This window comes from Pholcus phalangioides, unplaced genomic scaffold (genome assembly GCF_987345545.1).
Source record: "Pholcus phalangioides strain wild (caught in Gottingen) unplaced genomic scaffold, Ppha-v1.0 ptg000042l_1, whole genome shotgun sequence".
Classification (NCBI taxonomy): domain Eukaryota; kingdom Metazoa; phylum Arthropoda; class Arachnida; order Araneae; family Pholcidae; genus Pholcus; species Pholcus phalangioides.
The window spans coordinates 28667312-28695284 of NW_028301628.1; the positions used below are offsets into that span (position 1 = coordinate 28667312).

Genomic DNA, 27973 nt, shown 5'->3' on the forward strand with positions numbered 1-27973 from the left:
CAGGTCCTATTGCAAACCGGGAAAGTGCACTATCATGCACACCACTAGAAACAAGACCCCCCATCTCCTTGATGTATTGGGCAAAGAAAGAGATGTCTCGCTCTAATAAACTGGATTATTATTTTTTCAATTTTTGTTGCACATCAAGTTATAGCTCTATTTTTCATTTCCAATATGACATTTCCAAAAGTCCTGTTCAAAAGCTACTTCGAGTAGTTTTTATCATATATCCATCATACTTTCCTGATTCTACCACTTCAGTTATAACCTTCCTTCATAGCGCACCAAAATATATATAGAGCATTTTATTAACGAACACAAAACAGTGTTGTTAGTTAAATGAATTCCACGTTTCAGTCAGGGCTTAGTAATTTCTACTGACTTCACAATTAGACGTGACAGAAAAATGTATCATTCACTGATTCTTTAGAATGTTTATGTAAAACTCTGATACATACAGAATTATCTGACAACCCAATAAAAATCAAATATATATATTTTTTTGGTGACAGAACATGCTTACTATAAATAATATAAAAAAAACTACAAAAACGCTCAGATTACATACATATTTTTGAATCTCAACACAATATATAATCACATATAAAACTACAGATATATATTATAAACACAGTGACGTCATGCAAAACAATATATTTTTGTGAGCAAATAAAAAAATATTAAATATGCAACAAAGCTCAAATTATTTTGATAACAATAAAAAAGTAAGTACGTTTGTTTAAATTTGTAAATGCTATAAATTACAGCGATTCTAAATTATGCTAAATATTGCTGTAAATGCTTGAGCTATCTAAACAAAACAATCAAACACTGGAGAACTAATAACAAAGTTCACAGTCAAATCTAAATGTCTGATGAAATATGCTTTCATGCTCTTATTATAAACCCAGCTTAGCAAATCAGAGGCTGATAATGACTTCAGACAGATGCTTGAAACTGACAATGTGTACGTATATTATAATACATTTACAAAAAAAACAAAATATATTACTCCAAAAAATCTTTGTTCCTTTGGCTCAATGCTTTTCTACTTTTTTTGCCAAGTGACTGACAGAGTAAATAATTTCAATCAAGTGAAACAAATATTCTGATAGAAAGAGAGCTTTCCTTGGAGAAATCATTGAAAGAGGATTGTTTGCGAAGAAGGTAGTTGACTGAAACATCTAAACATTTCATTTTCTCAAATTTTTAATGAAACATTTCCATACTTCTCATTTATGGAGAAAAAAAAACTCAACTGGACATGAAATCAATTGAAAAGTGTCATCTGAAATCATTTTTAACTTACTAAATATATGTTAAAAACAAAACCTCAATTAACATTTCATCAGATGGTATGATAATTGTCCAATCTTTCTGAGTATGTTCACATAAAATTATATTAGAATAAAAACGCTGATTATATTCTGATGTTATGGTTACAAAATTTTTTTTCATTTTTGTAATTTCATTCATAACAGAAAGTATATAAAGTAGAGCCTTGATTATCTGATGTATTCAGGTCAGACCTTGATTGGTGAATCAAAATATTTGGATAACCAAATTTACAATAATTTTTTGTCTTCAACATTAACAAAATTTCAGATTTCTATGATAGTTTCTCCATCACTGAGGAAAAAATTATGGCTGAAGAAACTTCCATCTTTTAACAGAGTTTCAGATAAATGAGGGTAGGATAATCGAGGCTCCACTGTAAGTGGCAAAAAGTCTTCGAGATAAAAATGCTGAAGGTATAACAGTGATATTACTATTTTCAATTTTTCGAGAAAGAAACCTTTATATTTTGAACAAATGCTGTTGAAAAATGGGTAATTCCCCCCACCAGAAAAATTTTCATCAAAACCAATTTAAAAAAAAGTGCACAAAAGTTTCTTTATATTGTTTCCTTAACACAAAAAATTGGACAAGCGAATCAATTACTACCCATATTATATAGAAAATTTGCTCTTCAAGTGCGTGTATACTGCAAAAAATGCACAGGTTTTGAATTAATAAAATGAACTTAGGGCATGAGACTATACACACAATTTGTCTCAAAATTATATTTGGCATCAAAATAAATCACATGAACATTTTGATACATATAGATAGTTCATTAAATGGTATCTGCATGACTGAAATGTGAAATCGAGAAAAAAAATTTTAAAACTAACACAAAGAGTCAATTTTTTACACACAATATAGTATATATACTGTATACAATATACAGAAACTATTTACAGCAGCGGAAAAAAAATTGATCACAATACTCATGGTATAAAAAACTAGTTTTGCTCTCCCATTTTTCCCCCAAAAGAATTTCAAGAAACCTATTGTGGAAACTTTGAAACACCACCCAATGGTGCTTGATGCGTTACTGTCTTAGAAGGATGTTCAATATTATAATATGATGATTCCGCCTGATTCATAACCGGGCTATCTAAGCAATTCTCATTGACTATGTAAGCCGCGTTTGTCGGGTCGATAGTGGTAAGAGTGGGCACTGGTTTCTCTGGAGCAGAAGAAGGACTATCTTCGCTACACCTCATGCGAATTTTTATAGAATTAAAAACATCCAACAAGTTCTTAGCGTCCATGGCCAGCACGTGAGCTGCGGATAGCATGTGTTTAGAATATTCAGAATCTAATGTTGTATGCGAGAACTTCTGAGCTTGTTTCATAGCATCTACAAGATTTGCCATATCTTTGCTCAAGACTGAATGAGCCATCTCAATCTATGAACAAGGAAAAATATTTTAGTTATTGTCGATGAAATTTTGTTGGAAGAACTTAATAACTATTAAATCATTTTGGAAATTGCAGAATCTAAGATAGGCCATTGATCAACTGAAAAGACATTTCTAAAGAGTGACAAATTTTAAATATTGCAGTCATAAAATGAAGTTTCGGTACATACAAAGAATGTTAATATTATTCCTGAAATTTCGAACAACCTGCAAAGAGTAAAACTCAGCAAAGCAATTTCAAATATTTAGGATAAGGGATTTTAAAAAATGCAACGTAGAATATTAGTTATGCTGTTGAACAAAATAAATGTTACCTCTTTATGAGACCAGCCTGGCAATTCAGGAACACATAGGTCAACGGTAGCCAAAAGACTACGAAGTTCCAATCCTACATGCTGAGAAAAACAAAGAAAACTCAGATTATTGGACGAAAATTATGTGTGTAGATAGCAATGGTAATAATACTCATAAAGATATGAAATAACAAATCAAGAAACACTTAAACAATCATTAAATTTTTCATAAGAAACATTTATGGTTATAGTCTAGATTAATATGAAAACTACTAAAGTATGTATTAAAACGCAAAACACAAAATATTCATTAAAAAGTTTCAACAGGCAATTGCATTTTTAAATGAATAATTTTGCATTCTTTCATGCATATTAACCCTTTAAGAGGCTCTTGAAATTTTTCTGATCCACATTATAACTGCCACAGTCAAAATCACTAAACCTTCTAGAAATTTTCACCTATTTTCAAAAAAGAATATTTTTTTGATTGCACAAGCTGATAAATGCTTTAACCCAACACAAAATAATAATAATAAAAAGAAAATGAGAAAGAGAAAAAATTATCGCTGTCTATTATTTATGCTGTACGCTTAATCATATAGCTACCTTGAAGGAAAGAAAAACATCCTTTCTCTCCCCTTCTATTATCAGACTTGGAACAGAAGCTGACTCCACCCACTGGTAGTTAATGGGAAGGAGAACTATACAACAGTATCTGGGTTTTGAAGTTGCCGAAATAAGAGCATTTTAAGAAGCGGAGATATTTCGTGATTCCCAAAATAAAATGAACCAAGTTAGATGAGATATCTCAGGATTGTCACTGTAAGGGTTAAATATATCTGCCAAAAAATATTTCCAAAAAAATATAAAGTATGTAATTAACTTTTGCATGTTTTCATTTGAAAAATTTTCTGTACACATAGGAAATAGAAAAATATTAGAATTTTTTTTTGTGCAGCAGATTATATACTGTTGAATCATCTGTAGCTTCCCCCCCCCCCCCAGATGTAGGAATATATAATTCATGAAATTCATTCTGTAAAATATCAATTTTCACAAAATGAAGAACATTCCATTCTAAATTGCTCTATTGAAAGAAGTATTTTCATCAATTCATAGGAGAAAAGTTGTTTCAAAAGTACCTTCACCAATTCCAGATAAACACTGCCATCCCCTTTCTGTACACCCTGCAATAAATCCATGACCGCCTTGACTACATTTGTTGTACATTCATATACTGGATTGCTTTGGTTGTCAGAGTCTGCTCCAGAGAAAGGCGAGACATTCCCACACTTCTAGAAGAAAACAGATAAACAAAAATACCCATTATGCATGGAAACTCACCAAAATAAATAGTTAAAGCAGTGGTTCTCAAAGTATACACAGTAGAACCTTGTTTATCCGAACATCAATTTTCTGAACAACTCGGTCAACCTCTCATTTTCAGTTTTCTATAGTCAATGATGCTCAACAGTTGGTATTTGCTTGGAACTTGAATCATCTTATCTCCCAATTCGATAGCTTTTTTCTAATGTACAATAATCCACTTCCAAACAATTTTATATACTGTACCCATGAGCTATACGTAGGGGTGAATCCGGGTATAGTTATGTAGTTATGAATGACTGACAAGCAAAAAAACGTGTGAACAACAGCAGATTTAGCTGCCATCTTTTTTCTTTCATGAATTCATCTTAATCCTATGGGTGTGCAGTAATGAGAGGGAAGAATGTGTCTTTCTTGACAACAAAAAAGTTCTTTTCTTATTCACCGGGGGAGGGGGTATCATTTGTTGCAAAATTTCAATTTATTCCTTTGAGTTATGAAATTAGTTTTGAAATCGATTTATCGAACTTTTCAGTTTTCTGAATACGTTTCGGTCCTGATGTGTTAGGATAATCGAGGTTCTACTGTAATATTGATGTGCGCCTGTTCGGTGCTTTGAAGTTTTGTTGGACTATTCTGGGAAGTAGCCTATAAACACTGGCTAGGGCAATGTAATCAGGAATGACAAAATTTTTCAAACCATTGAGTTAATGGGAGGCCCTGCCATTTTTACAGGCTTCACAATTCCCTCCATTAGTTCAGCAATGGATTAGCATCAAATTGCAAAGCAACATTGCATTCTGAAAATTTTACAATGAGTTTTATAATATACTCTTGATTCTTTTGCTAGACCATAAAAACATTTTACTGCTTTCAAATGATAAATAACTATGAACAAAACCCAGGGCTTTCACACAAAAAATGAGAAAAAGTAGGACTAAAAAGTAGAATTTGGGGGGTTAGACAACATAATCATGGCATAGTAAAAAAAAATCTCAAAAATGTTTTTTGAATTTAAAAAAAATTTATAGCACTGTTTTAGTACCCTAAAGATTGACTCAAGCCAAAGCAAAACGATAGAAATGACTTGGCAACTCAAAAAATTTTCAGCCAACTATATAGCAATTACTATAATTTTTTTCTGTCACTCCTCACAATATATATTATATTCTTTTTTTTTTTGGAGTCTTCCACATTTCAGTCTGTCAACTCTCTCCAGAAATGTACAGCAAATTATGAAGGCAAGCAAGCAATAATGCTGTTTCAAGAGCACTTTCAAAAGTGCAAAATATGTAAATTAAAGGGTCCAATGTAAGTAAGTCAAGGTGAACTGCATAGTTTTACTGCATTGTCCATTCCTTTTTTGAAGGGATTTGTTTAAATTTTAGTGTTCAATACCAGTATAGTCATTTTTGACAAATAAAGTACTTTCATTTCTAGCTCTTTGGTGAGCATTGTAAATATTGTTTATGCCTCTGAATGTGCCAAAAATAACAGAAAACAATTGAATGCTATTAGGTAGCATAATAATCACCAAACCTAGAATAGGCCTATGTATCTAACTGCTTTGTTATGCAAATTGCTGTTTTCCCTATACACAAAATGTGCACCATAAATTTGAATGATGAATGTTAGTTACTGTCCAATACCATGGATTAGTAAACACAAAATAATTTTTTCCACCCAGGCATAAGTTTTTAATGACTAATCTACTTGTTGAACCTTCAAACTAAGCAAAGGAAAAATTAAAAACCAAATGTGCCACATACAACCTGCCCCCAAATAACCTAAAAAACAATACAATCTCTGCTTTGGCAGAATCATTAATTGCAATTTACAACATTTATATTATTTGGAAATATATCTGATTCTCCCCTCAATTAAAATCAATCACATGAATTTTGCTGTTAGGATATGGTAAAAAAAAGTACAAAAACTAGAAAGTAGAACATTTTAACCAAAAAGTAGGACATGTGGAAGAGCCATGACAACTATCTGATTGTCATTATTGTTTATTTTTTACACACAAACGAAATCTATAGAATGTGTAGAAATACAGTGAAATTTAGATAAGTCACCAATTAAAACTGAATAATATTCCTCTAAAACAGTCTCATTTAAAGCCACCTTCTCCTTGCTTGTGCCGCTATCAACACCACAAATCTTATGAGCACCACTCATTTTTTATCATTGCTATTATTTAGAGTTGCCAGACCCCTTGAAACGCACAAAATTGTCCTATGTTATCAAGAAATTTCCTAAGGTCTCGAAATATCTTTAAACCATTTTCAAAATTTTTCTATTTTTTTTCTTCAGAAAATTTACTCATATTTTTTGACACATTCTATGTCATTGACATCTCTAGTTGCGTGAAACTTGACAATTTAGTGTACACTACTACTTAACCATACATGCATCTCGTACATATTCCTCTATGGAATTTGTAATGAATTAGTGCCTGCAGAAATGTGCATGTGCTTGTTGTGAACCTAACGTGAAGTTTGTTTCTGTGAAATCCTTTTTATGTGTAGTGCTGCCATCTATCAATTTTTCTAACTATGAGTGAAGTGTAATGATTGAATAATTGTGATTAATAATTTGCCATCAATTTAGCATACAGCAGAATAGTGATTATAAATTTCTGCCTTGACTAGATTTGAATGTTTTCATTGCACATGTTCTTTAAATGCCAGACAAAGTATCAAACTGAATGGACTGGACATTCTAGGAAATTACGTCTTTCATTTTCCATCTGCACGTGTGAGACATAAAAATAAGCTGACTAAATCACATGGGGGGGGGGGCACCTATAAAACTGACTGGGTTAGGAATATGGAGTAAAATGAGAAAGATCTTCAGTTTCTAATCTTCATGCAAATTCTCCTTCATCCAATTGTGAAGCTGTTAATTTCAGCCTATGGCCAGTTTGTCTTTTTAACAGTACTTCTTTAGCATTTTATAATACTTATCTTCAAATTTTGGACCAAACACTTGGAACGAATGAAACTCTATAACAATTCTCCAATCCTTCTATGGCAAAACACATTTTGGTTAATGAATGTGATTCTGGACCAAATTATTTCATTAGTCGGGGTATGACTGTACATTGTACTGACATTGGAAAAAAAGTCTTCATTTACAACCAAAATTGTTGTTTTGCAGGTGATACTGACTTGAACAGAAATTTTTGTCCAGAATTTAGAAACTTTTAAGTAGAAAACTTTCATGTACCACATGTGATACCGCAGGGAATTATTAGTAGTACAAATGCCATGCCTATTCTATAAAGTATATTAGTCCGGAATTTATAGCAATGATGTATCTCACAGTAATGCACATGCATTTGTTCTTCACAAATTTGATTGTTACATAATTAAGCATATCAATAATAAATTTATAAATTGAAAACCAAACAGAATCATTAGAGCACCATAAAATACACAATGAAATTATGAGAAAATATCTTACAGGTTCTTCAGGAACAGCAGGTGAAACTAGGTGACCATTAGAAATTCCTGTAGCTTCTTGAGGAAGATCTACAAATTTAAAATTCATGCATCAATTTATTTGCACACACATACACAGTTCAATAATAATATCAGGTCAAAAGTAATAGAAAAAAAATTCACAATAACCTACAAATGCAAGATTAACTTAATACTAAAATTATGATCATTTTCAAAATTATGGACACAACAATTTTTTTTACTTGTATTAGAACAAAGTATTGAAGGGGGAATTCTAGTGTCTTGAAAAGCTCCTAAAAATAGGAATCCTTTCAGAGGATAAAAAAAACTCCCTCACAGGAACTAAGATCCTTGTGAGAAGCCTAAATCAGAATATTTTGTCCAATATCCTCCAAAATAACAATGAACACAAGATAAGTAATGATTTGAAACAAATAGAAATTAAGATGTACCTGGATTTTCAGATATTGGGTTAGTTGGAGAACCTGGCACAGTGCTGACACTTTCTGAATCTGACATGTGATCACTATAGGACAGCCTCTTCTTTGACTATAAAATTGAATGGAAAGGATACATAAACCTTTTAATAAATCCACACAGGATGATACAAAAACCCTGCAGATTTTCTAAAACTAAAGTTACCATTATGAAAGAAGTTAACTTCTCTACAATCTATCCCATTTGTGCAAAACCCTGGCAATTTTAAGGGTAGATAAGTATTTCCCGATGTGGATTATGTGTGTATTTTTCAGCAGGGTTTTGTACTTATGTTTTTAGTTCAAATTCTATCTTATAGATGTCGTTCGTATTCATCCGAAATGAAGTATTGATATGTGGTGTTTATCAAGCCAATCATTTTGGGAATTGCGGGCAATTGCCCCCCCCCCCTCCCTGTAAGAAAAATACAAACAATAGATATGAACAAACAAGATGAAATATATACATATATTGAGTATGTGTTCTTTGGCCCCCGCCTCCCCAGAAAAAGTTGAAATGACGGGCCTGGTGTTTATATTAGTAGTAGTTGGTGTTCGCTGATTTCATTTAGGCTGGAAAAAAATCTTCTTCTAATCAGCATTTTTCAAAAGAATATTTATTTTTATTCATTTTATTTGGATTGGATTGGATTTTGGGTTTATTGGCAGGAGGACCAATAAAGTCAAAATGTGCCAAAACAAATGATTAATTAATAATAAGATGAAACTTATTCTTATCACATCCAAAAAATAAAACTATGCATGATAAAAAACAATGTTGCATGAAACGTAAAACAATGGAAAATTGACAATTGACACTGATTTCTAAGGGCATCATCCTTTGACTGTCCCTCAAAGTGATGCTGATGATGATTCTGACGTCAATTCAAAAAGCTGTCATTACTGGAAGGATTGAAAAAAGTGGCAAACCATTATAAAGGCATATACACGTCTGAAACGTATTGCTAGAAAACCATGGTAACCAAAGTAAATGTTATGAAAGTGATTGATGAGGCCCCGAAACCATTGTTGCCTGACAGTTTTTTGCCCATTTGGGGCATTTGCCCTACTTTGACGAAATTTTAAAGTAGCCTAACGTTCAAGTTGGGTCCCATTTCATATGCATCCAAAATTTGGTGACAATTGATCTAAAATTGCAGATTTGTATAGAGAACATACACACAGACAGAAATCAGTTTTATATATAGATTTAACAAGTATGTAAAAGCTTATAAGGAGGAATGAAAAAAAATACCTGATCAACGCTAAGGTCTTGGCACTGCTGGTTCAGTTCCATAATCTGCTTCTCTGAGAGCAATCCTACATTACTTGACATATCCTATAGACATAGTAACATGAGAAAATCAACTGGAAATAACAATGATGAAAAACTAGGCGAATTGAAAACATAATAATGAAGTTGGCCAACACAACGGGTGGATATATTGGGGGGGGGATGCCTAGTAACTGATTTAAGCATTCTTTTTGATCATTTATTGACTTAAACATAAAAATTTTAAAAATAACGATTCAAAATAATTTTGCATAGGGAAGCTCTATATACTTTTGAAGAGATGGTAAAATAATTTGATACAATTTCAACAGCAATAAGCTATAGTTTCAAATTAAGTTCAAAATGATATGTAATGCCTGAAGTGTGTGTATGATCGAGGTATTCATAAATTTTTAATAATAGCATGATAACTAACTTGAACAATTCCAGGCTCTTCACCAGATGGATACTTCTGCACAGTGAATGTATTTGCAGGTGATGCTGGAGCTACATATGCCCAGGCAGGGGGCAAGCTGTTTGCATTTTCCTGTATAAGCTGAGCCAACACTTCAGGATTTGGAGCAACAATGTATGTTGTGGGTTCCTCTGGAGGTGCAACCACTTCCACCTGCTGTCTTGAGGGCTAAGAAATAAAATCTGTTGCTTTATTTTTACTTAATTTTTCACATCTTATCTGAAGCATCATAATAATAAGATGCATACAACTGTATAGCCATTAAAAAAAAATTAGGTATGAAGATTGAAAATAATTATCTGGACTTGTACCTTAGGTGGTGGTTCATCTGATCCAGAAGAATCTGCACACCATATAAAAGAAAGAGAACAAAGTGAACTAAAACAAGTTGTTTTGCAAAGCAAAAATTAATTGGCATTTGTTTACAAAAAATAAATGTGTTTTTATAGGTTTTTTTTTTTTGGCATTAGGGAGTATATTTAAAATTAATATTTATACAAAATATACTTTTAAGAAAATATATTTGCTAAAAATACTTTCAAAAACATTTTCAAGGACAAAAATAATTATATAAACACTGCATTGCCACAGAAGCATCACAGGTCCCAAAATTTGACTTCCAAATATAAAAATATATGACACTTCTGAGATTCAAAAAGTATACTACATTGAAAATCCATAATAGTTGAATGACTAATCCTTACATCAAAGCAAAAAATTAATTTAAAAAAAACCATGAGAAAATGTAGAAAATGTTTTACCCCAAGAAGTTCCCTGAACTTTGCGATTATCTCTTTTTATGGTATTTTCCACTTGAGCTCTTTCATCTTCTAATATTTCCCTAAAAATCACAAAATAACATTCATGACTGAAAGCTAAACATAACCATCAAAAAGCAGGTTATAATATTTACGTCATCTTCACCTAAATTTTGTTTAGATAAAATAATGCAAGCTATAGATAAATTCAAAGTTTTTTCAACATTTTCATCAGTCTTGAGCTTTTAAATTTTAGAACTTTCAATTTTCATTATGAAAGCCATGCTCACCTAAGGATGTATTTGATTTCTTTGAAGCTGGGTCTTTTTGATGGTTCATATGACCAGCACTGGGACATCAAGCTGTATAGACGAGGGGGACAATTTGAAGGAAGTGGTAGTCTTTCCCCATTCTCGATTTTGCCTATCACATCGTTGTTCCGCACACCTTGGAATGGCTTTACACCAAACATCAATATTTCCCACATGCAAACACCTGAGAGAAATGTTTTCAAGCAAGCATATTTTTAACAAAATAATTATCAACATAGAATTTTATACTCATTTACTCTTTGAGTAAAATGGAAATGATTTATGAAAAAGGTCTTTTTTTAAATCTATTAGAACAATTGAAAATTAATGTTTTTTTAAGTTTGATAGTCTGAAACAAAAAAAAAAAGTAAAAAATTACCAAACATCCAAACATCACTAGCAGTAGTAAATCTTCTGAAATTGATGGATTCAGGAGCCATCCATTTGATTGGAAGTTTACCTTTTGAAGCCTTGTAATATGACTGATCTTCAACCCACCTTGAGAGACCAAAGTCAGCCAGTTTCACGCAGTCCCTTGCAGAGACCAACACATTTCTTGCAGCAATATCTCTACACATAATAATAAATCACATCGATTTAAACATTTTATTTTTTCATCAGTCAGATATAGCTCACTTTATAATTTATATGAAAACAGATTTTTTTCTAAACTATGCTCTTAATCACAGGAGCAAAAATCTAAGCTTAATGAAACATCCTTAAATCAGAGAAAAAGTTATTTTTTTTTCTGGACAGGCCACACAATCTCTTTCAGGGTTTCCAGAAAAATCTGCTTAACCATTTCCCTGATCAAAACTTTGGAAGGAAAAAATATAATTCAAAATCCTAACCTTCCAAATTGCAAATTTTTGTTTTTTTATGTTTCTGTCTATTTTCCCTTCACAGAATTCTCCCCTGACTTCACCAAATAGTTCTATATTTCTCTGACTTTTGTCAAATATTTCCTATTTTTCCCTGAACATTTTTCATTTCCCTGATTTTTACTGATTTTCCAGGGTGTTGGAAACCCTGTTTTGTGAGTGTGAAGACTGTGTTATTATAAATAAAAACAAAGTTCCGCCAATAGAAAAACATGTTAATAGAATCACATTTTAAAAAAAGGGAAAATTGTATTCAACATAAATTAAAACTATAGACTGATATTATATATTGTTAATAAGAAGATAATGTAAATCATGCAGTTCTAGCCACTTGGACACATGGTTTTTATTTTATTACTTACATCATGATATGAGTAAAGTAGATTAAATCTTCAGATAAATTTACCTATGAACAAACTTTCTGCATTCCAGATAGGAAAGAGCAGTGCTCAGCTGATAAGCATAAAGAATGAGACTAGCAAGTTCCAACCAATGCTGATTGTTTTGGAGATATGCTCGCATCTGCAACACATTTGAAAACAAAAAAATCAATCAAAATAGAAAGTTCAAATAGTGGGAGGGGAAGACTCCTACAAATAATTTTTCAAATAATTTTAGAAAGAAGAATAGTAACTGAGATATCACTTAAAAATTCATTTTAGTAAAACAAAATTATGTCACTTAAACTTATAATAACCCATATTTTTACTTATTTTGGAATTCAACAGTGAAAGTTAGTTCAAACTATTTTAACAAAATGAATACAATAAAACGTCTTTTGCAGACACCGGCAGGACAAAAAAAATTGTCTGTAAAAGTGAAGTGACTGCTTAGCCGCAACTTCACAACATAAATATGCCAAAGCCACACATACACTCATAACACATATTATGGAATGTGCTGATTTGTTAGAAATTCCACAGAGGAATGTGTATGAGGTGTGTGTACGGTTAAGCAGTAGTGACTGCTTAGCAGGGGTGTGAAAGTGTACTTTAAATAGACTTGGGAAATTATTTGGCTGTAAAAAAAAGGGGGGGGGGGGTGATTGTTGAAAAAGGAGTTTTACTGTAGGAGGGTACATTTGAGAAGGAAATCACCTCTGCATAATATCCAGAAAAGTAACAAAGTAAAAAACATCAAGGAAATAAAAGTCTAGGGTTGAGAAAAACGCTGTCCCACGCTCGATGCACTTGAGAACTTTTTTCAATTCAACAAAAATAAGACTGAATGTAATTCTAAAATATAAGACTACATTTACCTTTTCTTTAAATTTTTAATTGAGAAGAAATAATCACTATTGAAACAATCAGTAAGATTCAATTGCACAGTGATAACGAACATAAAATTTATTAGCCATTTTTTTAAAGTAAGGACTTCTAACAAAACTCAAATAACTTGAAATTTATGCTATAGCAGTCTGTAATCAAACGAGTGATTAGATTAACACTATATATGAGTGGTTGATAACTAACCTCTCCATGCTTTGCAAGTTCCATGACAATCCAAATGGGTGACTCTGAACAAATTCCAATAAGCCTTATAATGTGAGGGTGATCAAACTGCTGCATTATATCTAAAAAATAACAATATGAAACTTTTAGAATTGAAAAAAAAAACCTGTTTCAGTTATCCTACAGCTGATACTTGCTTGGAAGCCTTCCTTACTTAATTGAAAAGAATGTTTAACAGAAGAAATCATAATGCTAATTTAATCTGGAAAAATTAGTAACAATTCTAATTTCATTAATTAAGGACATTATCTGGTTTTATACATACATCTATCTAAACAGGACAAGTTTAACTCCTTTATGCCTGAAACTTTTGGCAAAATCGAATTCATATTTTTGCTGTATTTATAGTCAAGAGTATGAAGAATTTATATACTTTTTAGAAAAATCTGATATATTTTATGTAGAAATCTAGCTGGGGAGTCGTAAACAACCTGTTGGGTATAAGCTCGTCTCAAAGTGTGTATTCATGCATGGGTTAAAAAAGATACATTGGGCATAAATGCATGTGTGCTTTATCTTATGAAAATTTAAAAAAAAATCATTATTTTAGATGTCATAATTCTGTATCAGAATTTGAAAAAAGTCTAAAATTTATATAAGTTAAGGCAATGTTTCTTTTTTCTGGCAATAAAAAATACTAAACACAAAAGCAGCACTTTATTCCCTCACTTGAAGTGTGAAAGTTTTTGTTATGACTGTCTGCCTCGTTTTCTTCCCAGAAAAGAAAAAGCAGAGGGTTAGCGTTCATGACATGTTTTGTCATATAGATAACATTAACTGTAGTGTTTTAGTCTAATTCATTTTTGAGCAAAGTTCTTCTTAAAGGCTTTTGTGAGGGGGTTGTAAAGCTCTAACAAAGAAAGTGCCCCAGTTGTAAATACATCCTTGCTTCATAACTTTTCATTTTTTAATGTACAACAACACATTAAAATTGTTGAATTCTTCCATTGAAATCATTTTCATGGAGTTTTCATTTCATAAAATGTTTGAACAGATAAAGGCAAAAATTTCCCTTCTCACATGCTTCTTCCAGAAACTTCTCTCCTATAGATTCTTCACTTTCAACCTTGCAAGTTTTTATAGCAACTGCAATAGCTTGATCATCCTAAAATAAGAGGAATAAAGTAATAGGTATTAAACAAAGCTAAGTTAATAAAAGGAGGTAAGAAAACAAAAAACTAATCTATAAGATGAGTTTTGTAAATAAACTTCATAAATCCAAACCAATCTGTTTTTTATTGGTACATTTAAAAACAGCAGGTTAAGTAGGTCTATATAAAGCGGACAAACTTAGAAGGTAAAAAACATAACATGCCAGAAAGCTTTTCTTCTTGATTCATAAATTTAATGATTTATTACTCCCATAAATTATGCTTATTGTAATTACCTTGCCCTTGTAAGTTCCTTTGTGAACATCTCCAAACTGGCCTTCACCAATGATTTCACCCAATGCAATATCTGTCCTGCATAGTTCATAGTCACGTGCTGATGTGAAAGAAGACAGATAAAGGTATTACACAGTGCGATTCATTTTCAGTTTATTTCTGTCAAAAACAAAAAAAAACATATTGAAAATATAGGGTGTTAATTATAGTTCCAGTACTTCGAGTAGTTTTCCTCAAAAACTACTCATCTGGATACAAACAAATTTTCAGGACATCTTAAAGAGACCATGAAAGAGATTTATGAAATTTAAAAAAAAAAATTAGTTCTATTTTCGACCACCAGGTGAATAAGTGGAGCTTTTTATTAAATTTTTCCTTTTTTCCATGGTCCATATAGCGTATGTATCAAGTTTCAATGGAATATGCCAACCAGAATGGGTGCTACATGGGACTGAGTAGTTTAAGTATACTGATACTGCTCTGATCACCCATCAGTAAAGTGCCTGTTCCGATGGAGGTATTCCATTGAAATTTGGTATATACAGTATATGGAACATAAAAAAAGGAAATTCAATACAAAAAAGAGCTAATTTGTTGGTCAAAAATTGAACTAATTTTTTTTTTTATTTCATATATCTCTCTCCCATGGTCTCATTAAGATATCCTGAAAATTTGGCTGTGTTTGGATGAGTAGTTTTGGTACAAAAACTACTCAGAGTATATGGGAACTTTAATTATAATAACCCTGTATTGATTAAAATACATTGCTCCTTAATAAGTTTTTATATATTCTAAAAACAATATTTTTTCAATATTATTTTGATAATGAAAATAGTTTGATATCAATTTCTAGTTGTCACTGGTAACCTGAATTACAAATTTGCTCATTTTCCCTGTCGTTTCTTTAGCTGCTGTGGTGGTCAAGTGGTCATAGCGAAGGACTCTCATCATGAGGCCCCGGGTTCGAAATCCACTGGTTCTACAGTGGTGGTCGACTGAGATTGGTTTTCCGTGGTTCCAAACTTTGAGGCACGAATGTGAGTAGACCTCCCCATTCAAAAATCTCACCACAGAGAGTAACAGGCAGACAACATTACAAATAATTCAATCATTATACTTCATTTCTGAAATATAGATGGCAGTATTGCAAAAGCAGACACTACACTAGATACACTTTCAGACTGTTAGGTACACACACTTTGTTCCAGACTCTGCCACAAAGCTGGGCTGGAAGAGGTCTTGACAACAGGATAAATCGCTTATTGTCAAATGAAGACTAATACCCACAATTACACGATTAAAAATACTTACCCACTGGGGTTGAATAATCACCCTCATCATCAATCAAATCACTGGAGTCGCCTAAAAAGCAATAAAAAAAAATTTAATAGATTTATAGTCACTGTTGTATTTTATATGTAATTACAAATGCATTTGTGTTTTTTTCATTATTTTCATAATTAAACTTTTTGAGAGCCATAATATGTGATGACTGAATTTTATGTTTTATTTTGAGTTAAGAATTTATAAAATAAAAAAAATTATGTTTTAAAGATCATAAAAATTTTCAATTTATCTATCACATATCAATATGCTCTGATCAAAATTTGTCTTTCTGTTATGGAAAATTGAAACAAAAGTTCTACCTCTGAATACGATCTGCTTCTTCTCTAGTGACGAGCTATCCATAGAATCATCATGGGATAAACTGGACATCATGGACAAAAAACATAACTTCAGCATGTTGTATGAAGTACAAAATATATAAATTTTCCTTATAATATTTTAATCACAAAACAGATTTTACATTTGATTACTGAAAGCTCATTATCAAATTGTGATATAAAATAAAAAAATCGCTCATGCACTTTTAAGGAAATGCATAACAATTAAAAAATAAAATAATCTTCAATGTCTATTTTTGTTTGTTGATAAATATAATTGAAACAACACAAACTTAAAATGTATAATGTTAACTTACTTAATTTTGGAAAAATCTTCACCTAAGAAAAAATAAATAAAAATAAATTGTCCATGTTGATCTTACATAATTCTAAATGTTAAATTTACAAAAAAAAATTTTTTTAACAAATTTTCAATTCGTATGATTGTAATGTATGATTTGTATGATAAATTTTCAATCAGTATGATAACTTATATGAAATGAAACCTTAAAAGCTCTGAAACTTTTCCTCGATAACTTACAGCACTCATGCTGACGCAGTGTCTATGCAAATTTTTATTTTGAAAAGCCAGATATTTCAGAAATTGACAATATAAAATGCTAATAAATTCTTATACAAGAATTTTCATAGAAAAGAAAATTATAGTATAATATTAGAATATCAATTAATAAACAGAATTTCAAGTGAATAGAATTGGTTCAGAACATTACTAAGAATTATTAGTACAATTCTAATTATTTTATTAATTAATTCTATTTACAAAAATATGTAAAGTCAATTTCACCCGGGAAATGCACAGATGTTGTATTTTTCTAAAAACAATTTTTCCAATGGCATTTTTTTCTTGAGCATAGATGCCCATGCAACATGTAGGCCAAGAAATACACAGGCCAGTACACACCGGTTTTAATAAAAATAATTAATTTGCCTATGGGGGTATGCAAGGACGGCATACAAAGAATAAAATATGCGAGTAATAGATTACAAATCATTAGTATAAAACTCGCGCAGGACACAGAGCACACTTTAATTTAAAACATTCAGGAAATTTGCAATATCATTAAAAAAATAAAGCAGTTTTCCAATTTGATATTCAGAGAGGTGCGAAATTTAAAAAATTAAGTTTTGTGGGGCGGGATTATGGAAAATGCACAATGTTAAAAGGAGAGCTCTCTGTAAATTAAACAATAGACATTCAAAAATAATATGGAATACCTGGAAGGAATGATTAAAGTTATGGTTACAGTGTTATGCCTGTGTTAATATAACAAGTACAAACTGAAGCTTAGCGGTAGGCAAACTGTGAGGTGCAAAGTTATCTATTGATACAATTAAACTTATCATCAATATGTCTTAAAAAGCAATGTTTAAGATAATCAAGATGGTACACCATATTTTAACTGTTTAACTGAAATACTAACTTTTCTTATTCCAAAATGACTTATGGGTCCTGTGGACTAGTTTGCAATATCCATCAATGAGATCAGCCATGCTTTCTGCAATTGCTAAAGTAGGACAGGATATGCTGAGTATCTGCAATTTAAAGGGAAAAAATAATTTTAAAAACATCACAAAAAGTGATGGAGGCTGGATAAAGAAGACAAACACTGATCAACGGCAGAAATTAAAACTTGCTTATTTGTAAGAATAGAAACTTCACAGTTAACTTTGTAATAAAATTTACACTTGAAGGAGAACAAATAAAAAATGCAGAGCAGGACCAGATTCAAGGAAATAAGTGCTTCAATAGTGGGTTCGATAGCAAATTAGGTTATGAACAATAGCAGTTAAATATGGGTTTCAAAGAATTTTTAAGAGAGAGAGAGAGAAGCAAAGGATATTAAGCAGATTAGGGTCCATTCAAGTACTACGTAAGCAGATTTTTAGCCATTTTTGACCCCCCCCCCCCTGTCAGCAAAATTTCGTCAGCAACTTAGAATATTTTATATTTTCTAAAAGGGTGGTTGATGACATAAGCAACCTTCAAACCCCCCCCCCCCTCCCCAATTGTCATCAAAAGTCAGCAAATCCGAAACCCTCTCCCCCCCCCTCGATGCTGAAGTAATACTTGAATGACCCCTTAACTAACATCATTTATATATAAATCAAAAGCACATTTTTGAAAGCCAAAACTAAAGCTTTTAAATAATCATGACATAAATGAACTTTGCTTATGGACATATTTACACTAACCTCAGATGCTCCAGAGATTTTCATTTGCAAAACAGCCTTACATCCAGTTTCAGACTCAGACTGCAAAGTTTGCAGGCATTGAACTTGGAGGAAGCTGGCCATATGTGTTGGCTACCGAATATTAAGATAAAATTTAAATCTTGACCCCCTCAAACATACTATACAAATATACATATATGGACTGTGTATATCATATCCACAGTCAATATATAGGTTGATGATAATCACATGCAATTATAGTCTTAAAAAAATTCTTGAGAAATCTTTATTTGCTGATAAAAATTTGATCTTAAGTATAGAAACTTGCAATTTAAACAGCATAAATCTTATGATGCTTTACAGAATTAAAAAATCACTCTAAAAATAAATTATGGTGTAATGGCACATATGATATCCAGTTGCACACTTCATGCACATCTCACAATAATGAACAGTAATTTTTTTTTTCAATTTTCTTAATATGCCATGGCTTTAATTTAATTTCTAATGAAATCATATCCCGACTCGATGAAATATTAATGATAAAAAACTGTGAAATTCCGAGTCAACCAAATCTCATAGCACTTTTACTTCAATTATAATAGCGTTGAGAAATTATTAAGGAAATTTCATTATATGTGTTTATGACAAAAATACATATCAGAATTGAACATCAACCATATGGTCATGTTAGCAGAGATAAATTTGAAATTCTGAGGGGGGGGGGGAAGCCATGATGATGTCAATGTCAGAGCCAACCGAAGAGGTATGCCCCACATTTACAGTGAATTATTAGAGGCGTTTACCAATTCTTAAATTGTTTCTTATATCTGGAATTTTTTCTGATTAGGTCTAAATTTTCATCAATTCTAGAATATTTTCTTCCATTAATTTTGAATTTTTTTTATGAATTCTGAAATTATTTCTTTGATTAATTCTGAAATTTTATTGGCACTGGATCATTTCTCTTAATGGAAATTGTTTCTTTCATTAGTTTAGAAATTTTTCAGTGCTGAAATTTCATCAATTTTTGTGATGATTTACATTTCATTGTGTGTCTAAAATTTTTTGTATGGATATTTCTCACCATTTCTGTATTTATTCTGAAATAATGGATGCAGAATCCCCTCCCCCACAAAATATATAAAATCGGGGCAAGGGGGGGGGGTCCTAAACATTTTTACTACCCCAAAGTTGTTGAGATGCACCTGATACTGTGACTGGAAAGGGCAGCCCTGTTAAATACATACATATATACTCAGGTCAGCCGTACACATCTTTGATGTTGGTTCAAGTGTTTTATCAGCATCACAAAACATTTAGTGAAACATACCTGTGTGCTGCCTTCAGTAAGGTAACTAATTCCTAAGTCAGGACCAATAACCAATTCCACAGGAATGCTCCAACCACCCTGTCAATTTGAAATAAACGTAGTTCAACATATCACTCAAAATATTTTTTTGCTTTTCCATAACATATATACAGTAGACTCTGGATAATCTGGTGTGCATTAGTTTGGCCCATCTTTTAAACTAGTATTTTTAGGCAAGTTTTCTTTGAGCACAGACACAAAATATGTGACAGCATGTCTGTGCACAAAATTTATTATTTAAATGGGCTTTTTCAATTAACTTTCAGTAATCCAGTGATTTCAGTGATCCAGCATATCCTGGTCTGATATTAGCGAGAATCCACTGTATATGGCAGCAGTATTGATGCTATTTAATCAATGCTCTCAATAAAATTTTCAAACAAATACTTACCCCTATAGCACACTTGAATATCTCCCGATCATACATAAGTAATGGATGTACAAGTTGAAGAAATCGGAACATGCAATCAGCTTCAGTGAGAGCAGCATATTTTTTCATCTGAGACTGTAGCAGTTTACGTAATGCTTTCGGCTAAAACAAACATAATTTCATTTCACAAAAGTAGACTTTCACAAAAAATTAATTATAAAAATGTTAATTTATTAATGTGAGGACAAATTATCTCAGCTCTACCTACAGACTTCGCGCTACACAATAGCATACTGTGATGTCACAGTGATTATATTTCGTTTCCTAAACTTGCTAGGGTTGAATTCCTCGTTAATGAGAAAATCCACGGAAGATTTCAGCCAGCATATAGAGAATGGTGCATGGGAGTTACTAGTGTCAGAGGAAGTGTGAAAAATTTCAACCATCCGAATACTTGAATCATCAGCTTGATCAACTTCATAAAAGATGCTTTCCCAACTGAACACATTCAAATAAAGGCTGATGAGATCATCAAAAATGATGGACAAATGTGTCACTGTGAAAGAAATTAAAGAAAAAATTTGGAATAGGATTGATCGCATTGCACAGCAAGCTATTGCTCTAAGGTGAGTTTTTCAAAAAAGTTTATGCCCACTGAGTGCCAAGACCATAAAGTTCCAAGAAAAACCATCAGTTAAGACCTTCATATAGATCAGAATGAAAAAAAAAAAGATTTTTCACGAGTACAGAGACCAAGTTATGAAAACTGATTTCATAATTACAAACCTGAAACAAAACCCTCAAATTACCATCTGTTTTGTTTTGGGAAATAGATGAAAAATTTAAACTGTGAGAAAACAGATGACGTGCAAAGAGGTTAGAGATGGTGCATTGGAAAATCTGGAATAGAATTCTACTGAAAGGTACTTCCAAGCTTGCATAGTGGTAATAATGTTGGTACAAATGTGTGCATAGAAATGGGGGAGGACTCTGTTGAAAAATTAAGAAAATGATGTAGATTAAGAATAGAACAAGTTTTTCCTTGCTTTATATAAGTTCAAAAAAATTACATCAAAAAATATTTGAATATAAATTCAAATATTTTTGATCCCTAGTTTCAGTGTGACCCTTGCATTATAAATATTGTATTGAAAATAATTTTCACAATTTTAATTTGACAATAGTTTTCAATAATATAAACTACGGAAACCCATTTTATAGGGAATCAAAAATAGCCATAGAACTATTATCGGCATAAAACCTTGAAACCAGAACCAGTTCAGGACATTTTTCAAGTGCAAGCAAATGATATTTTGGTGATAAAAAATCACCCCCTTCCCTTCAGTTGGCAAACTAAAAAATCGCCCCCTCCTTTAACTGGCGCCCTAAAAATTTGGCCTCATTCAGTTGGTGCTTTCTGCGGCCACATAGTTCGCAGGATTAAAGATCCGGCCCTGCTTGGAACAGACTGAAGGTACTTGATTGTAAATTTTTTTTACCTTATATGCTGAAATAACTGAAGCAGGGAGAAATTTATGGAGGCCGACATCCCTTTCCAGATATTCAAAGTTTGATTTCTTCTCTAATGCTGTTGCAGACAAATCTTTGAAGAAACGCCTGGAACATTTAAAGAAATTAAATGAAGAAATAAAATAGGTGAATGAAAAACGTGCCAAAAAAATACACATAGAAACTAATTTTTAACATTTTTATACATAGAAACAAAATTTTACAGCCAAATTATAAAATACGAAAACATTTTCAGGATTATAAGAGACCAAATGAAATAAATAATTAAACTCAATAGCCTTAATAACATTATCAAGATAATAGTCATGAAAATGTTATATACTATATTAAGTTATATACAGTTTGAAATTCACCTGATTTCAATGCAGCATATTTGAAAAGCCAGTTCTTGCTCAACACTTTTTAGCTTCAGGTAGTCATTTTTTATCTAAAAAATATACATTTCCCAAATTAATTACTCTAAATAACATTGGTTCAATAATGTAAAGTTCATCAACTATTTATATCAATGAAATTCACGTCCAATGTTTCATACCTGTTCATAGAAGTAATAGAATGTAACCTTATCTTTCTCTCGCAGCTCCCTCAGGTCACTCGGAACATATCTGACTCTTAATTCATATCTGGAGAAGAAAAGAAAACACTTCATACATTGTAATTGCATGCTTCTTATAAACACTCATTGAAACTAATGGTTAGCGTATTTCATTGAGAAAAATATGGGACATCAGAATCAAAAGTATGGGGAATCCATCAAATCGAAAAATTCAATTGAATGAATTCATTATCCATTGAACATGGAAAATACAGTGAACATGATGAGACCTCAAGAGACAAACAATTTTCCATTTCAGACTGTATTCTGTTTTATAGAGGTGCACACCAAAGTTATCATATTAATCATCGACAAGATTATCTTTTGAAACCATTAAAGACAAGTTTCCTCTTTCATTGAGAGTTGATCTTAAGGCCACTACATCAGTGACGTTGTGAATTCTGATTCATGGAAATTCTGTGAAGCGTGAACTGCTGCATCACTTAATTCCCACATCATAGAATTTTCATGAAAAAGGATTCACAACGTCTCTGACTTGATGTGGTTACACATCAAATCAGAATAATATACAGCAACCACTAGACAGGTTTCACTGCATGTGACATGAGAATATCTTTAGTTAAAAATTATCTTCATCCCAGATAATTTATTTACTTATTTTTCTTATAATGTGATCAGCACGTATTCCCAAGAGATCTTTACGATCTGTCCAGGGAATTTGTCAGTGTCACTAGACATCCATGCCGGAACCAGGATTCGAACCCGGACCTGTGCAGTCAGAAGCTAGCTCCTTAACCACTGAACTGCAATCAAGACAGAAAGGTGATAATCTTCTGGAAGCTGCTGTATAGTGTTTTGCAATCGTTTTGTATACACAACACTTTCCGACATGCACCGATGCCTTAGAAATTCTTCAGAGGTATGTTTACAAGGTGCATGTATGATGTAGTAGTTGCTTCAACATGAGATAGATCCACAATTTTCACAGTAAGTAACACACAGAGTGTGGAAAAATGGGTACACCATTCAATCTTTGAATCAGGAAAAGTGTGGGGTGAGGGAGAAATAGAAAGGGAGAAAGAAAGAAAGAGAGAGAAAGAGACGGGAAAGCTTTTCCCACAATAAAGCAAAGGTGGTGGAATCATCCGGGGAGAGAAGTGGTAGAAAAAATCTCTTGAGACTGCTTAGAAATATTATTAGTTACTACTTGCCTCTGAAGGACAGCAATGTTTCTCAATGATATGAAATGCTCAACAATCTCAGCCAAGCCATGCAAAACAAGCCACGAGGTGCTTCTCTCATGGAAAGCTTTACTTCCAGCAATGTTCTGCTATAATTCTAAAACATATAGCAGCTTAAAAATTTCTTAGATTCAAGGTAGGCCTATACATTATTTTTTTAAGATATTTGGTGATGAAGCATATATTAATCTGACCTTACCCCAGTAATTATCACCTATTTTAGGATGTCAAAAAATAAAAATGTTGTTATCTGTGATTTTCAAGATTCTTTGGACAGAAATTATGCAATGAAATCATATGATGCTGATAAAAAAGCTTCTTATGAAGACTTCAAAAATGACTAGAAGAGCAAGGGAAGGGTCGTGTTGGAAAAGGATTAAATATGCAGTCAAACTCCTATGTCAACAGCATCATTCATTTCACAGATTTCTGGAACTACAGCGAATTGTCAGTGAACCTGTTGTAATATTTGAATATGGACGATTTGTTCAGTGAAAATTTATGGCACTAAGCAGATTTGATGCAAGTTAAATCAGAGTGCACTGTAACAAAATTAAGCTGCATAGAGAGGATCAATAATTTTTTAAAACTGGTTTTGCATTTTTTGTAGCATGTTTGAGTTTACTTTTTTTGGATACCTCTCGTACAAAAAAGCAAATTCTGGCTATCTTTAGCTTTTCATTGGTTTCAAAGCTCCTCATTTAAAGTCTTAACAGAGATACTTACTCGATCTGAAATAAGTCCAGTCCCTTTCATTTTGAATAATGGAAAGTTGAATTATAATTTTTTCCCTCTATTATACCTATAATTAATCAATACATTGTGATAACATTGATTCATTTGCTCCGAAGTAATAACCTTTTATTATGAGGAAACAAAATACAATATTCAATGAAAAATATGAAATTTGCTAAACCTACCTCCATTCGTCAATAGGCAAAAGCGCCTGGAACTTCTGAACAACTTGCAAAATCAGACTCTCCCCATGAATCCAGTATACATCACCAGACAGTGTATGACCTAAGCGAATGCCATACAAGCCTTCAAATACACGTGTGCCACATGATATCTGACTGCTCACAGCTTGCACCACGGTCTGAAAAAAAAACATACACAACTTTCAATCATTTTATTGGCTCACACTACCTCATTTTCTTATGCACTTGCATGCAGGAGTGCTCGAGCATCCACAGAAGTTTGTATTGCTTCAAATATCAAAATAATTCTCAGATGATTCTCTCTATGAGAGACAGATAAAATCAATATAAGAAAAGATTAACGATTTCAATCGCTGTACCTTGACCAAAGTGTCTGTGGTGAATCTAACGATAACACAGCTACCAGTATTCAAATACACTTTCAGTATAGAAGCTTCAACCGCTTCAGTTGGCTGGTTTGGGGCATTAGGAACTGGAGACGAAACTTTGTCTTCGGAATTACCGGACTGCATGCTGCGAAAGAAAACGAAAACAGTCAGGCTACATAAAGACCATTGGGAAATACCATAAGATATTAAATGTAAAGAAGACAAAAATTAATTTTCTATTCGTATCTCAGTAGCATGAGTAGGTATACATTTATTTATTGGTACACAGGCTGTACATTTCAACGTTTCTTGGCAACATTGAGAGATATAAAAAAAATTTCGGTCAACAAGAGCACCTTCTACCTCCTACATAGTCGGATAATTGGTTATATGAATAATTAATTATTATGCATAATTGCTGGTAAAAAAAAAATTGCTCCCCCCCCCAATTCCAAATACACTGTCTCTCTCTAAAGTCACTGTTTTGGTTACTCAAATGTTTGCATAGGTCTACTCTGTTTTGGTTGCTCACATAATTGTACATGCTCTAAAGTCACTCACTGACCTCTGGTCACTCGTCCAGTTATTCAAGTGCTTATTCACGCTCTGCATGTCACTCGTTTGGTCCATCACATGCTTGCTTAAGCTCTAAGTCATTTTTTTGCTTACTGAAGTGCTTACAAAGTCTCTAAATCACTCTTTCAGCCGCTCACTGATCTAGTACCTTGCTGCCTGGGCAGAGCCAGATTTATTGAGGCTTACACAAATTTTGTTGCCTTTTTCCCATTCCACAAATTTTGGCCAATCATTCTTCAAATTTGACGCTCCTCTGCTTTTGCCATCCTGGGCACCAGCCCAATAATAAAGCCCCTCCCGTCTGCAAATATGCAACTGGCCATGTAGTGTCTTCACTTATGAATGAAGTATAGACAGATATCTTCAGCTGTGAATTATTAGGGAAGGGGCCTCAGCCCTTGGTGACATTCATTGGTACTGCCTCAGGATCCGAAAATTTCCCCTCAGACATTTTGTCCTTGATGTACCATCCCTAACATTTCGCCCTTGGAACATTTCACCTGCCCTGATGTGTGAGTGAGTGACTAAGTAATTAGTTAAGTGGCCATATGAGTAAGTGAATGACTGTATTATTAATCAAGTTAGTGACCAAATGAGTGATCGTACTAGTACAATCAATGACCATATGAGTGATCGTACTAGTACAGTCAATGACCATATGAGTGATCGTACTAGTACAGTCAATGACCATATGAGTGATCGTACTAGTACAGTCAATGACCATATGAGTGATCGTACTAGTACAGTCAATGACCATATGAGTGATCGTACTAGTACAGTCAATGACCATATGAGTGAGAAAGTGAGTGACCAAATTTGTCACCATATTAGTGATCAAACTAGTGACCGCATTTTGGGTGATCATATAAGTGGCCAAGTCAGTTACCGTATCAGTGACCTCACTCACTCATACCATCACCCCATTCACTATACGCTCAGTTATTTGGCCACTCATCCACTCACATGGTAAGGGCAGGTGAAATGTTTAGGGCGAAATTTCATTAAATCAACCAGTCTGCCGGCTGTGCTACAGAGTTAGGAGCCAGGTAAATTAGCGATCAAAAAAGTGGGGACGTAAGCATGGGAGTTGACTGGAGACTGAGTGACCAAGAAAGTGTGCGAGCATGTGAATGACCAAAAGAGTGACTTAGAGAGACAGAAGCGTATTTACAGGGGCAGAGATCAAACGGGGCGGCAAATAGTGGCTGAACAAAAATTAGACTAGAATGGAAGAAAGGGCGGCATAACCATTAAAATCCGCCTCTGGGAGCCCACCAAAGATCCTAGCCTAGGGATAAACCTGGATATGGGGGCTATGGGAATCAATTTAGCAACAAAAACGGACGGGGGGAAAGGAAATGTTTCGGCATAAAATGCTTTTTTTTGTGATATGACAGTATTTGAAGATAAAAAAAACATGGCAATGGTAATATTGAGTTAGGGGAGGGGATGATGGAGATGATCTCTTTAAATGACATCTTGCAAACACAAATGGACGATCCGGATCGGGGAAATTGATCCCGAGACGTGTTTATTGCATTACCTGTAATGAAAGCCCGATCGCCGCCACTTACAAAAGGTGTTTAACGTTAACGAGGACCATCCTCGATCGGGTGCAGCCCTTAAAAACCTACTCTAAACACCACAGTGTTTACTACTAGGTCGGCCATTTAATTTCAAGATGCTATAAAATCGATGCCAGATCTTTCAGTGAGATTCGAGATTCCGACTGAATTATACAGCACTTTTTGGCCTCGTGGGATCATTTCTCTTCAGAAGACAGCTGACCAGATTTCATGAGATGTTACAAAAAATAAAGTTTGATTATAAAAAAAATGTTTAGTGCGCGCAAAAAAAAAACAAAAAAAAAAAAAAAAACACAGTTGTGTTATTAAGTGCGCCAAGGAATTTTAGCAGTTAGTTTGTCAGTGTGCCGAAAACAAGAGTGTAATTTACGGAGATAGGCATTTTTAGAACACACACTATGATGTGTTCTAGTTTTTAATTATAGATGGCAGCTAGAGTTTCCGTGTAACGGGTTACCATCTTGACTTTAAAATATGAAAGACACAGATGGCATCACCATCAAGGACACAAAACAATCACAACTCTGACAACACGTCAGGGGCCCACACACACTCAGAACACAGATATCCCCCGTATGTGCCAATTGATTAGGAATTCCGCAGAGGAATGTGTACGAGGTGCATGCACGCATATAAGTAATAGTGTAACGCTATTATTTATTCATTCATAATAATT

At 33.0% G+C, this 27973-nt stretch overlaps 1 protein-coding gene across 2 annotated transcripts; it reads right to left on the bottom strand.

The window, feature by feature from the left end:
* Positions 1–39: 39 nt before the first annotated feature.
* LOC149064747 (focal adhesion kinase 1-like) lies at positions 40–27399 on the bottom strand. Of its 2 annotated transcripts, none has more exons than XM_089254674.1 (28): positions 27255–27399; positions 25127–25280; positions 24750–24925; positions 22568–22655; positions 22386–22459; positions 22002–22119; positions 20524–20664; positions 20094–20171; positions 18782–18892; positions 18010–18121; positions 16885–16906; positions 16550–16611; positions 16215–16265; positions 14906–15003; positions 14539–14623; positions 13480–13580; positions 12414–12529; positions 11506–11696; positions 11106–11310; positions 10819–10898; positions 10369–10400; positions 10019–10225; positions 9565–9648; positions 8286–8382; positions 7835–7902; positions 4183–4335; positions 3062–3142; positions 40–2735 (listed from the first exon to the last, which is right to left on the bottom strand). In XM_089254674.1, the coding sequence occupies exons 2-28, from the start codon at positions 25277–25279 to the stop codon at positions 2331–2333; spliced, it is 3189 nt and encodes a 1062-aa protein (XP_089110800.1). In that variant the 5' UTR covers position 25280; positions 27255–27399; the 3' UTR covers positions 40–2330. The 2 variants fall into 2 exon arrangements, with proteins under 2 accessions (XP_089110800.1, XP_089110801.1); XM_089254675.1 differs by having other exon boundaries at positions 4183–4332; positions 27255–27379.
* Between the last annotated feature and the right edge of the window lie 574 nt (positions 27400–27973).